The sequence below is a fragment of the Microtus pennsylvanicus genome, chromosome 4, assembly GCF_037038515.1.
Source record: "Microtus pennsylvanicus isolate mMicPen1 chromosome 4, mMicPen1.hap1, whole genome shotgun sequence".
Lineage (NCBI taxonomy): Eukaryota > Metazoa > Chordata > Mammalia > Rodentia > Cricetidae > Microtus > Microtus pennsylvanicus.
The window spans coordinates 23,378,028-23,389,904 of record NC_134582.1 but is presented as its reverse complement, the minus strand read 5'-3'; the positions used below and the strand labels follow the sequence as shown (position 1 = coordinate 23,389,904).

The window sequence follows — 11,877 nt, the reverse complement described above, 5'->3', positions numbered from 1 at the left end:
TCCCATAATTCCTATATATTCTATTCTGTGTGTGTGTTTGTGGCGGGGGGGGAGGGGAGAGGAGAGAGAGAGGCATTGGGAAGTGGGTATGCATTTTAAAAAATTATATTTTTCATTATGTATAAACAGCACAAAAATAAACTTTTGTTGTTGTTAGCTCCCCAGTTTTCAGCACCTAAGATTTTTCCTGGCACATAAATAAGACATCAGTAGATACACAATGAATCAAGGGTATATATACACGTATAGGGGAACAGGGGCAAGCACACGGTCCTGTGTATACTTACATATGACTCTGTGTGTGTGTGTGTGTGTGTGTAGGGGAGAGTGTTTAAGACTGTTCTTGTCTGACTTATGCTTGATATTAATATAGAAGTGCAAAACTACATGCACAAACAGCTTTGCTCATAGGCCTATAGACATCTGTCTTAGTTCATTTTCTGACGCTGTAAGAGAACACACGAGACACTTTAATTTATAAAGGTGAAAGGTTTATTTTGGAGTCTAAGACTGGCTGGTTGCGTCTGTTGTCTTCAAGCCTGATGGGCAAACGGGTGTGAACAGGATAGACAAAACAGAAGGGACAGCTTTCCTTTACAGCAACTGCTCTTGTGAGAAAGGACCCACGCCCTGGAGAAATGCATTATTCCTCCTTAATGATGTAACCACCCTTAAAGGCCCGAGCTCACAGCACCACCAAAATGGAAGCCAAATTAGCATATGACTCTTAGAAGAGACAAACCATGTTTAAAATACAGCAGCATCGATGTAAAAGTCTGTGTGCTTATTTGGGTGTGTGCAACTGTGGGCACATCCATACGCGTGAGTCACGCTATTCTCTGAATCTGGGTGGGTCTCCTTTTAGGTTTCTGAGTAGGAGCATTTATATACATCAAGAGAACTGATTCACGTAGACCGCGATGTGGTTTGACTTAGCCCAAGGTAGACCATTGTGAAGGAAGGAGCTCTGGGCGAGGAACCAAACAGAGTGACTACCTCCCCAGTCCTCTACATAGGAGCTGGTGACAGTGGAGGTGTTTAATGTCATGCTGTGATTAATCATGGCTGTATTGACTGCCTCGATGCTGGAGACATTTATTATTATCCTCTTTCATGGCACCTTTTATCGTCGTTAGATCGTTTCCACCTACATGTCTTACTGGAGAACAGAGAAAAATTATGATTCCGCTGACTGGATGGAGGGGTTATGTGTGTCAACACACACAGCCATGAAGAATGGGAAATGCAAGGCTTTGCACCTTTGCCTGTATTTCGTGCTCTGGAGCAGGAAGGGAAGAAGACAGCGGTGGGATGTTCAGCAACATAGGCTCTAAAATCTCCTGGGAACTTTAGGCCAAATACAATTTTCTGGCCTCCAACTGTGTTGGTACTAGCTAAGAATCTCAGAGGTGGGGCTTGGGGATATGTGTTTTCTCAGGAAGGCCCCCCCCGAATCATTTTTGTATGTTCTATAAGGTCTGGGGCCCGCTTTGATCAAATGAGATGGTTTCAAGAAACTTAAACTGTTGCTACTTATCCCTTTCACAAATCTAGGCAAAGAGGTTGCTAAGGCTGACAGACATCTCCTGGAGGGGCACATTCTGCTCTTCCAGGCCAAGGACACTAGGTGAGGAGGTGTTTACCTAGGCCCGATGTGGGCAATGAAACTAGAAACCGAAACAAAATGTCTGTGAACAGAATCGGCAGATTATAACACATATCAGAAGAACTGTAAGTTTCTAGAAAGAAACCACAACCAGGAAGAAAAAAAAAAGAAAAAAGAAAAAGAAACCCAAGAGAACAAATCCCAAGCCTCAACAACAGAGGGTTAGACCTGTTCACAGTATGGCAACACTGACGGGGCTTTTTTATAAAGGGAAAAGCTAGCCAGTACACCAGCAAAAGAGCTAGATGACAAAGAAAATCCCCAGACTAAGGCTCCTGTGGCTTTTCGGCCCAGGCCGTAGTTTTCAAAACCAACGCGGTGAAGCTGCACAGCGAGCAGGAGTCTCTAGGATTCCAATTCTGCTGTGTCATGGGTGTTGCTGTTGTGATTTTAAGAGTTGTTTTCTCTTCCTGGATATGAATACATTTAGAAATTCCAGCTTCCCCTCGGAGTGCCTGTAAAACAAATAGGACTAGCCAGGAAAGACCTTACCCTCTTGGCTGTTGCGTGGCCTTGCTGGGTTAGCCCAGTTACCATATACTGGGGTTGCATAGCCGGTGGGCTCCAAGTGAGGAGAAGAAAATCGGGGTCCACTCTGGGCTTCTAATGCTGATGCCGACCAAGGCACAGACATGGGGAAAGCTACGGTTTTGAGGTGTCAAGGCCACACAGAAAATGGGGACTTAACTCAGAGCAAACTACTGTATGTTCCCAGATGTCTCTGGCTGCCCCTCATACCCAGCAAGAGAAACTCACTCCAATCATGCTTGAGCTATATGGAAGTAGTTGATGCTGGGCTTCCCTGGAGTTGATACATAGTGACAACCGGTCTAGATGGCACCGGTTCTCCTCAGTGTTCCTAGGATGAATCAGACCCTTCAGAGACATGTTCTTGGAGAACGACAGTTGTATCCTCCCATGGAGTCTACCACCTCCTTCTTCCTCTCTTGCCTGCTTGTCTCTAGGGAGAAGAAGCAGGCATATCCTATGAGGCTCAGGTTTCACTCTCGTGGATCATGTGACCTTGGGCACCTCAGCCTCTTCAAGTCACTTTCCTTATTCATAAGGTGACAACAGACAAAATAGTACTAGGTTTCAGAGTTGCTTCTGGATACTAAACGAAAGCACGGTCAACTGTTGAGGCAGGACTGAGCCCTGAGGCCCTGGAGCTATTGAGCATCTTCCTGTTCAGCTCACAAGAGCTGCTGTTGGACCAGAAGCCCATGGACATGCTTTCTACGTGTTGCTGTTGGTCACTACAGGGCTTGAATAGACTAATCTGAACAAAAGTCACCAGGCGGGGCTGGGGCACGGAACAATGCAGAAAGAACTCAGTCCCCAGAGTCTGGTGGTTAGTCCTCTAAGTGCTAAAAACAGGCCAAGATCACGCTTTCACCAAGGTTTAGTACAGAAATAGCTGTTTCTTCCTTTGGCAGGGATGGGAGCAGAAAGCATTCTGCTTTCTTTAAAATGTTTATGTCTCTGAGAAATGTATTCTTCAAAATGTAGTCTGACTTTTCAAAGATTCTATGTTCACATGTCTTTGAAAATAGTAGACCTGATTGTTTTTTTTTTAAGGGTTCACAGCTGTTCGTATTACAAAACCCCAAAGAACTTTCTGAAGGGCAGATCCTCGGCTATTCAGGTCAGATGTTCTGAGTCCAATTTTGGAAGAGTGGCATTTCTTTTGTACCCCAATGTGTGACAGCTTGGGCGGGCTCTGTCACCAAGCCCACAGGTCATTAAAAATGATTGCAGCTGGATCATGCCGCATATAGAAACATTTGGGCGGGAACTTGTGAAAGCATTGGCAGTGAATGCAGACCACTGCGAATGATCTAATTCTACAATAGTTTAAAGATACACGCATATGCACTTGTGTCAGCATGCTTCCAGCTAAGATCAAAAGCATGCCCATGAAACTCAACGGTGGTTGTCTCTGGGTGATCGCCTGATGTGCGATTTAGCTTTCTTGGTGCTATCACATGTTTTAAAGTATTCAATATTAGGCATCTATTGTCCATTTAATAAGAGTAAGCGTGCTTTAAAGATAAAAAGTGACCAGATGGGCAACACGGAAGACATCCTGAACTCCCGCAGATACTGGAGGATGAAGGAAAGTTAGAAGCTTGTGTAACCCAGAGTACCTCTCAGAAGCCAAGATAAAATGTGCAGAGAGAGGAAGTGGCCTGCCAGAGGTTCCCCATCCTGACTATTAGTGGCTGGGCCACCACAGACCTTAGGTCTCTGGTTGGGGGCTAGACCATTTGGAATATTCTGTGCTAGCCAGGGACCTGCCTCCCTTCCTTCCTGCCCTGAAGGGTGACTGACAGACCACAGGAAGTGCGGTGATTCTGAGGGTGGAGAAGGATGTAATAGCCTTTGCAGAGAGACCTTTGCAGCCCTCCGTTCCTCTCTCTGTGGGAGTTAGTAGGTCATTTGCAAGAGGCATGGGAAGAACAGCTGATGAAAAGGTCTAATAATGTGGAAAACTGCTTAACCTTATCGCTCTATTTCTGGATGCTCCCCATGGCCTGGGATTGTTGAGGCCCTGGTTTCCCCGGGAGGTTTCCCAGTTATGAACGTGGTGAAACCTCCAAAATCCAGAGGAATTGGGGGAGAAGGAGAGCTGGAGGGATGAGCACAGGCCAATCAGGTCTATCATTTTCAAGAAATGGGATCACAGATGTAGAAGGATCCTCACCCAGGTTGATGAACAACTTTGTGTTCCATCCTGAGCAGTGCTTCATCTTGAATGCTTCCAAAGATGGAAGGCTCATTACTCTGAAAGGAAACCTCTTTTATGCTTAAGAAAGTCGTCTTTTACCTGCCGTGGAATCTGCAGAGCCAGGAAGCCATGAGTGTACTCCAGTCTTTACAAACCATAGACTCTGCCTTATCCTCACATGGTCTTCCAACACTTGAGAGCACCTTACGGCATGTCCTGGGCAGACTGACTATCCTCAGAATGGCTAGTTATTATTTCCATAGCAAATGTCATCAACTCTAACTAGAAACACAAGATATTTGGAAATCTCTATTTAGCCTCTATGTGAACAGTTCTACAAATTCAGGGCTTAGCATTGCTTGGGTACCATCTATAGTGGCTACATTTTATTGGTAGGCAAACTGAGGTCCCCTGAGGAAACTGCCTTCCTGGACTATGAAGAGACAGCGAGGGAGGGAAAGAAAGAGAGTGAGTCGTTGAACTGGGATCTACTCCCAACCCAGTTGTAGGAATTGAAGTAAAAATCTGTTCACTTCACCCATCTCCTATTGTTTGCAAGGTACCAGCATTTCTGTTTTTGTTTTTTGAGGACATGGTTTCACTTTGTAGCCCTGGCTGTCCTGGCACGCACTCTGAAGAACAGGATACCCTCGAACTCACAGAGATTCTCCTGTCTCTGTCTCCTGAGTGCTAGGGTTAAAGGTGTGTGCCACCTGAAAGACACCAGCATTTCAAACTCTTGAAAGTGCTCAGAAAATTTGTTCTCCGAAGTATTTTAAACATTCCTCCATCCAATTATATTTGCGCTGTCTGCCAATAAAGTAAGGCTCAGCACAGACCTGACCCTGTGCTGTACTGTGGAGCTGACGGGGGGGAAGGGAGGTTATACTGTTACTAAATGTGTCACCCCAAGTGCGTGGGTCCTCCTTGCTCTTTGTAGTCAGAAAAGAATTGCCCTTTGCCTTAGAACACTAGCTCGAAACAGACAGCACACGTCTAGGACAGTCCAGACCAATGTCCACCAGGCTCAGCTACCCATTCAGCTTACATGACCTTCCTGCTTTGGCACTGAGGGTGACTTTGTCGGACCTGTAGCAGCCTGGGCTTAGGTTTTACCCTGTTGTATTCACATTCAAGTTTCATATCTTTTTTTTTTTCTATTTGGCCTCATCCTCTAAGAAAAAACAAAGCCAAGACCCAGAGAAGTCAAGCACTTTGGTGATCTGTTCCTTGCCCCAGACCCCAGCCATCCAGCACAAGCTTTGAAGGGACATTCCTCCTTGCCCCCACCCATAACAACCTCCCTCTTCTCTCAACAAGATATTGCATTTCCAGTTCTGACGCTTGTGTTGGCACATAACACACGCTTCTCCCTGCCCCCCTGCCGCTTCCTGCTTTGCATGGGTGCTAGGCTCCTTGCGTTGAATCACACAGACCTAGGTTCTGATATTTACTTGGCAACCAGCCGGCTGCGTGGCTTTCTGCACAGCAGTTGCTTTATTTGTCAGATGACAACTCCTCTACCTGCATCTGAAGACTGTGAAGATGGCCGAGAGAGAGCTCAACAGTGGCCTAACATAACCAGAGCCTTCAGTTTGGTTCCATGGCACATGACTGTTTAGTATTATAACATGGTCCAGAAGGAGGAGACCACAGCCTATATCTCTCCCACGCTGCACACAGTAGGTACACTGAAAATACCCAGGACTCTTTCTGGTGTAGACCAATCTGGCAGCAAATCCACCATCACACCTTCTCAGCAGCATGTAAAGGCAGCTCCGATTTCCAGGCTCCTTTCCCCTCCTAGATTCCTGGCCTCAGTAATTATCTTGCAGGCAGGCCCACCCTGTCCCGCCACCGTTCACACGTGTCAACTTGTATCTCAGGATAAGGTTCTCACATGACAGACGCTGAGAACTTGCTGTCCAGGCAAAGAAAACTTTATGGTGATGAATCCGCCACAGAACTTATGTAACTAGCATGTCAACAAACAGGAGACACGGAGGAACGGGGGGGGGGGACAAAACTACATAAAAGGTGAAAAACAAGGGGTTGCAAGAGGCCCATGGTGTTCTCGTTTCCCAAGCTCCTTAAAACCGATGCCGATGCAGGTTCTTAAGTTTAAAGCATTCCTAAAAGGACTCAAATGTTGCACATCTCTTTTAGCTGAGAATTGATGTTAACTTTCACAGCTGAATTTTTTTTTTTTTGTGAATTGTCATGTGGGTGCTAGGAATTTAACCCGGCCATCTCTCCAGCCCCTTATAGCTGAAATTTTAACCAAATGCATTAGAAGTATATTAGAGTATGTATGTATAATATTGACTTATTAATAATATTTACTATCTACTTAATTAACAAATAAGACAAGTTTTAAAAAAATATATTGTGTATGTATGCATATATATATATATATATGTAAAAACTGTAAGGCATTCTAACTGAAGTTGCTTGAAATTATTTTTTAGTCATAAAGAGTTAAGGGATTTTCCAACTTCCCTAATGCAAGGAATAACCTAGTAGATTCTTTTTAATAAAGCAAAGCTCTTTTGCAGAGTATTTATTGAGTCCCCGACTTTCATATGAAAACTATGAAAACATCTTCCCTGATGACTAATGCATGATGCAGCCCCAAGGAAAGACTCCACAACTCAGCTGAGGGCAGAGGTCAGTGACGATGCTATGAAGAGAACATAGGATTCCTGGCTGGCAGTCGGGCTCTTGTCTTACCTGTGCTCGAGCGTCTTTGTTCACTTACCTTAAACAGTTCCTGTCCTCTATTGGGTTTTCAGGCTGCTCAGATTATGAGCTCTTCCAAATCCAAGACCCTGTGAGGCTATGGGGTATGTGGCGAACATATGGAGAAGCTTGCTGTAGCTCCAGACATGAGGCCCAGAGGAGGAGGAGGCTGTGGTATGAAAACCTTGACCAAAACGTGCTCGCATAGAATAACACGCCGTGCAATTTGCACAGCATGGGCTTGGCCTCAGCCTCCCTTCGAGAGGTCATTGCTCACCAGAGGCCTCCTCACTGAGCTTTTGAGAAGCAGAGGAGGCTGGTGTTGGGGACCTTGGACAGTAGGGACGATAGAAATAGAGTCAGCTCTATGAGCGAAAGCTGTGGCACCGAACCTCACAGGCGGATCCTTCCCAGCCGGGTGTTGCCAAGAGGGATGAACCACTCCATGAAACCTGGGCCATGCTCTGGCTCCAACACACGGGCAAAAATAGAATGGAACTGCGAGAAGAAATGTGTTTACTTTTGTGATTTCCCTCTGTGCCTCTTAACAGTATTATAATCTCTCTGCAAACAGGCGGTGAGGGCCTGCGGGCCTCACCTCCACTGATAAACCCTCCCAAATAACTCGTGCGTGAACCCTAAAACCTTAACTTCTTGGGGCAACTGCCCGGGCAGTTGGAACACAAGTTTAGAAGGCAGTGTGATGAAGAAGAAAGAGGAGGGGCTGAGGGGCTGTCAGAACTGAGTGAACTGGGGAAAAACCCCTTTCCTGGGTGTCAACAATACAAAACAGCATTTGTAGGAAATAGCAAAACTCAGCCGATTTAGATTTTCAAAGTTTACACCAGTCTTTCTGCTAAGGATTACTTTACCCTTCTGGGTAACAGGTCATGGCTGAGGCTGTTTTTGGCTATGATTTATAAACTTGAGGGGTGCTACTGGAATTTACGGGGTACAGGTAAACATCCTATAACGCATGAGAAAACCTGATTTACACAGACGTGCCAAGCATCAGGGGAGGGCAGAGGAGAGGAAGGGAGACATGGGACAGCGGGAAGGAGGGGAAGAGGCTGAACCCATGTTCAGGGTATGAAGTATTTACCAGCCATCTCTTAAAGCTTTGCTCTCTATGACCAAGGTCTTCGATTTCCCTTGGAATCCTGAGATTTTTCAGTAGCTTTCCCACAGAACATTTTCCTCGTCCTGAGTACATCAAGCCTTACTGCAGTACAAAGGGCACTACTGTAAGAGCCGGCAATGATATAAACCCACACAGTTATTAAACAAATAGGGCTGGGAGCTGGGGGGCAGGAGCTTGTGGGGCAAAACATATGCCCATAACTCTGTCTCTGTGAGTCAGGGTTTCCAAGGTGACGGGCATAGAATAGCAACTGTAGGACGCATGGGGTTATGCTGAGAGCAGGCGGGGCTGATTTGGGGCACAAGTGAGATTTGGAAAGATACAGGCTTGCATCTGGAGATCCAAAGGCACATGGGAAGGCTAGACGAATCAGTGCGTACCACTCTGGTAGCCTTCCGTATTAAGCCACTCAGCAGTTATGACACATAGTTACCTGTGGTTTCCAGTGGGCGAGACAAGGACACTCGAGAGTCAAGAGGGTTTGGAGAAACAGGTGCAATGAAATCATAGTCAAACAATTTATTTACTGTAAACTTTAGACTTTTTTCAGAAAAACAACTGAAGCTGTCCCTCAGATCTCTGCCTAGAACACTCCAGTTGAGCAAACAAGGGGAGTGGGAGAGAGTCCGTATTCACAGCAGAAAGGTCCAAGACACAGGGTTGTCAAGTCCAAGGGTACAGGAAGGAAGATTTCCTTCAGATACAAATGACTAGCAGCAATATATAGTATCCCTAATACTTGACCAATGAGGTAGATAAACGGAAAAGTGATCTAAACATGTAGACACAGTCATCTAGGACCAAGACACTTCAGACAGAAACTTTCAAGTTCCATACAAAGAGGAACTGAACTGTACAAGAACCAAACAAACATTCAAATACAGTCTCTCTCTCTCTCTCTCTCTCTCTCTCTCTCTCTCTCTCTCTCTCTCTCTCTCTCTCTCTCTTTGCAGCTTAAAAAAATAAAATAAAAAAGGCAGAAGGATTCTTCCCCCTTCTGCAAATCTCTATACAATTTTATTCTAAAGTTATTACACTCAAGTTAAATAGTCTCGTTAGTGTCCTGTCGGGGGGGGGGTGTCTTAAAAAGTAGAAAGCCTGCATTCCAGCGGTGAGTCTTTGGTGCTACAGTTCCTCCCTTGGGAATCAATGCTAAGGCTAGGCACAGTACCTTGACAGTTCACAAAGCTTTCCGAGCCTGGCGGGTCCTCACACAGCAGTTCGCTTTCTTTCTCCTGCCCCAGCGGGCATCCACTCACCTCCCCTGTGTAGTCTGTTTTGCCATTACTGTTGCTGGAGTAGCCGTTCCCATAGGCTTTTGAAGAAGCCCTGCGGAGGCATAGAAGCTCCTGGAAGGCAATCCTGAAATCTGGACTCCGACAGTAGATAAGGGGATTGAAAGCCGAATTGACGTAGCCCAACCAGTTAAGGAGGATGTAAACTTCCTTAGGGATGAGGTTTTCCTGAATCACGTGCACGATGTTGACGATGAAGAAGGGCAGCCAGCAGAGGGTGAAGGTGCCCATGATGATGCCCAAAGTCTTGAGGGCTTTGTGCTCTTTCAAGCAGAACTTGGAGGACCTTCGGAGTCCGTGCCCACTTCGCCCGTCCTGCTCCACCTGGCTGAGGTTTTGGGAGTGGAATCTTCCTTCAGATTTGTCTATCTTCTGGAGCTGCCTTTTGGCCACCTGGAAGACCCGGGAATAGACAAAGACCATGACCACCAGAGGCACATAGAAAGACACAATGGAGGAAGCAATGGCATAGGCCTGGTTCGTGAAGAAGTCACAGCAAGTCTCCTTGTGATAGCAGTCGATGGCTTTCTTGTGGGTGGCACGGTACCAGTGCATTTGGATGGGCAAGAAGGAGGTAAGGCCGGAGACAATCCACACCATCAGGATAACCATTCGGGCCTTATTCTTGGTCAGCAGGCTCTGGTACTTGAATGGCGATGTGATAGCAATGTAGCGATCCACTGCAATCACACACAGGGTCTCGATGCTGGCTGTGACGCACAACACATCGATGGAAGTCCAGAACTCACACCAGAAGTTGCCAAAATTCCACATTTTCATAAGGATGTGACTGGCCCCAAACGGCACCACCGCTAGGCCCATGACTAGATCAGCACACGCCAAAGAGGTTATGAAGTAGTTGGTGACAGTCTGTAGTCGCTCAAACTTGGCAATGGCTGTGATGACCAGCACGTTGCCAAACACGATGGCCAGGACGATAACCGACATGAGGATGGCCATGCCTACCACCCACGCTTCGTCCCGTTCCTGAGTGATGTCGTGGTCTGGCGCACTGCTTCCGTTGGGTGCCAGCAAGAAGTCGCTGTCGTTCCCGGGTGGCCCCATGACTGGCAGACTAGCAGGTGAGCGCACCGGCTTTAGGCGCTCTGGTGCTCTCAGCGGGTGCACCTCCGACGGGGCGCAGCCGGCCGGGGGCGGACTCCTGGAAGCTTCATTCAGCGGCTGGAGGTGGCTGTGCTGGAAGCGCGTCCTGCACACTCAGCTCGTGGGGTGCTCGCGGCTCGCTGTGCCTGCTAGCTGCAGCCTGAACGCCGGAGAAGCAGCCTCGCAGTGCGCCCTGCCCGTTATGTGCACCAGACTTTTGGGGGAATTGCCCCGTGACGTGCAGCAACTTTGGGCCAATGGCAAGGTCGCATGCCCGAAGGGGCGAGGCACTAAGGACCAACCCTCCCCGCCTAGCCCGCCTCCTCTTGGGGTTGGCCCGGGCGGGGCGCAGCAGCTCCCCGGAGGCCAAGCCACCACTCCCTCCCAGCTACCCTAGCGGGGCCCCAGAGACAGAAATCCGGGTCTGCTATGAGACCCGCCAACCAAGCGCAGTCTGGAAGTTCTACCTGTCTGTGCTGGTCACTGCGGACTGGGGTCTCTGGATATGGGTGGCACACAGTGCATTTTCCTTCACGAACAGAGACTGAGCAAGCTCATTAGGACACGCACACACAGGCACAAACGCACCCGGCCGACATGGACATGCTCAGACTTATGCCGAACCACAACCACAGACACCGAGACACACCCGCGCCCGCTCACGCCGGAGACAACTGTCTCCTGATCTAACACAGAAAGGAGGATAGAAAACCGCAGGGACACCTAGAAGCACTCAGAAAGAGACGCACCCAAGCGCTCACGTGGAGATGTGGAGTGTGGACCATTCAAGCACCCACGTTCACATCCAGGTACCACCCTCCCGAGGCGCTCATAAATGTCGCCCTCTTTTCCCATTCTCAGATTCTCAGGAGTTATTTGGCAAGAGCACAGGAGGTGACTTCAACAGCGACAGAGTTTCTCAGCACACTTTTTGAAAAATATTTTTTTGGCGTTCTTCCCTCTTGAGGACTTGCAGGCAGCAAGGTAGTAATTCTACATCTTGCATTTCATTAGGAATCGAAGTATTTACACATTTGGAGGGAGTTAAGTGGCTTTATTTTTAATTTTTGGGAGTGTGGCCTCATTTCCTTTTTATATGGTGGGTGAGGATGCGTTGACAATGAAGTTTATTATTTTCTTTTTAAATTTTTAAAAATTAAACTAATTTATTTATTTTTATGTGTATGGGAGTTTTATCTCTACA

At 47.2% G+C, this 11,877-nt stretch overlaps 1 protein-coding gene across 1 annotated transcript; it reads right to left on the bottom strand.

Moving 5' to 3' along the window:
* Nucleotides 1–9,134: 9,134 nt before the first annotated feature.
* On the bottom strand, nucleotides 9,135–10,857 carry Adrb2 (adrenoceptor beta 2). Its single transcript, XM_075968500.1, has one exon. The coding sequence runs from the start codon at nucleotides 10,632–10,634 to the stop codon at nucleotides 9,357–9,359; it is 1,278 nt and encodes a 425-aa protein (XP_075824615.1). The 5' UTR covers nucleotides 10,635–10,857; the 3' UTR covers nucleotides 9,135–9,356.
* Between the last annotated feature and the right edge of the window lie 1,020 nt (nucleotides 10,858–11,877).

What these genes read in the sequence shown, in the direction of transcription:
- Adrb2 (XM_075968500.1), bottom strand. Translation starts at nt 10,634, where the DNA reads ATGGGGCCACCCGGGAACGACAGCGACTTCTTGCTGGCACCCAACGGA.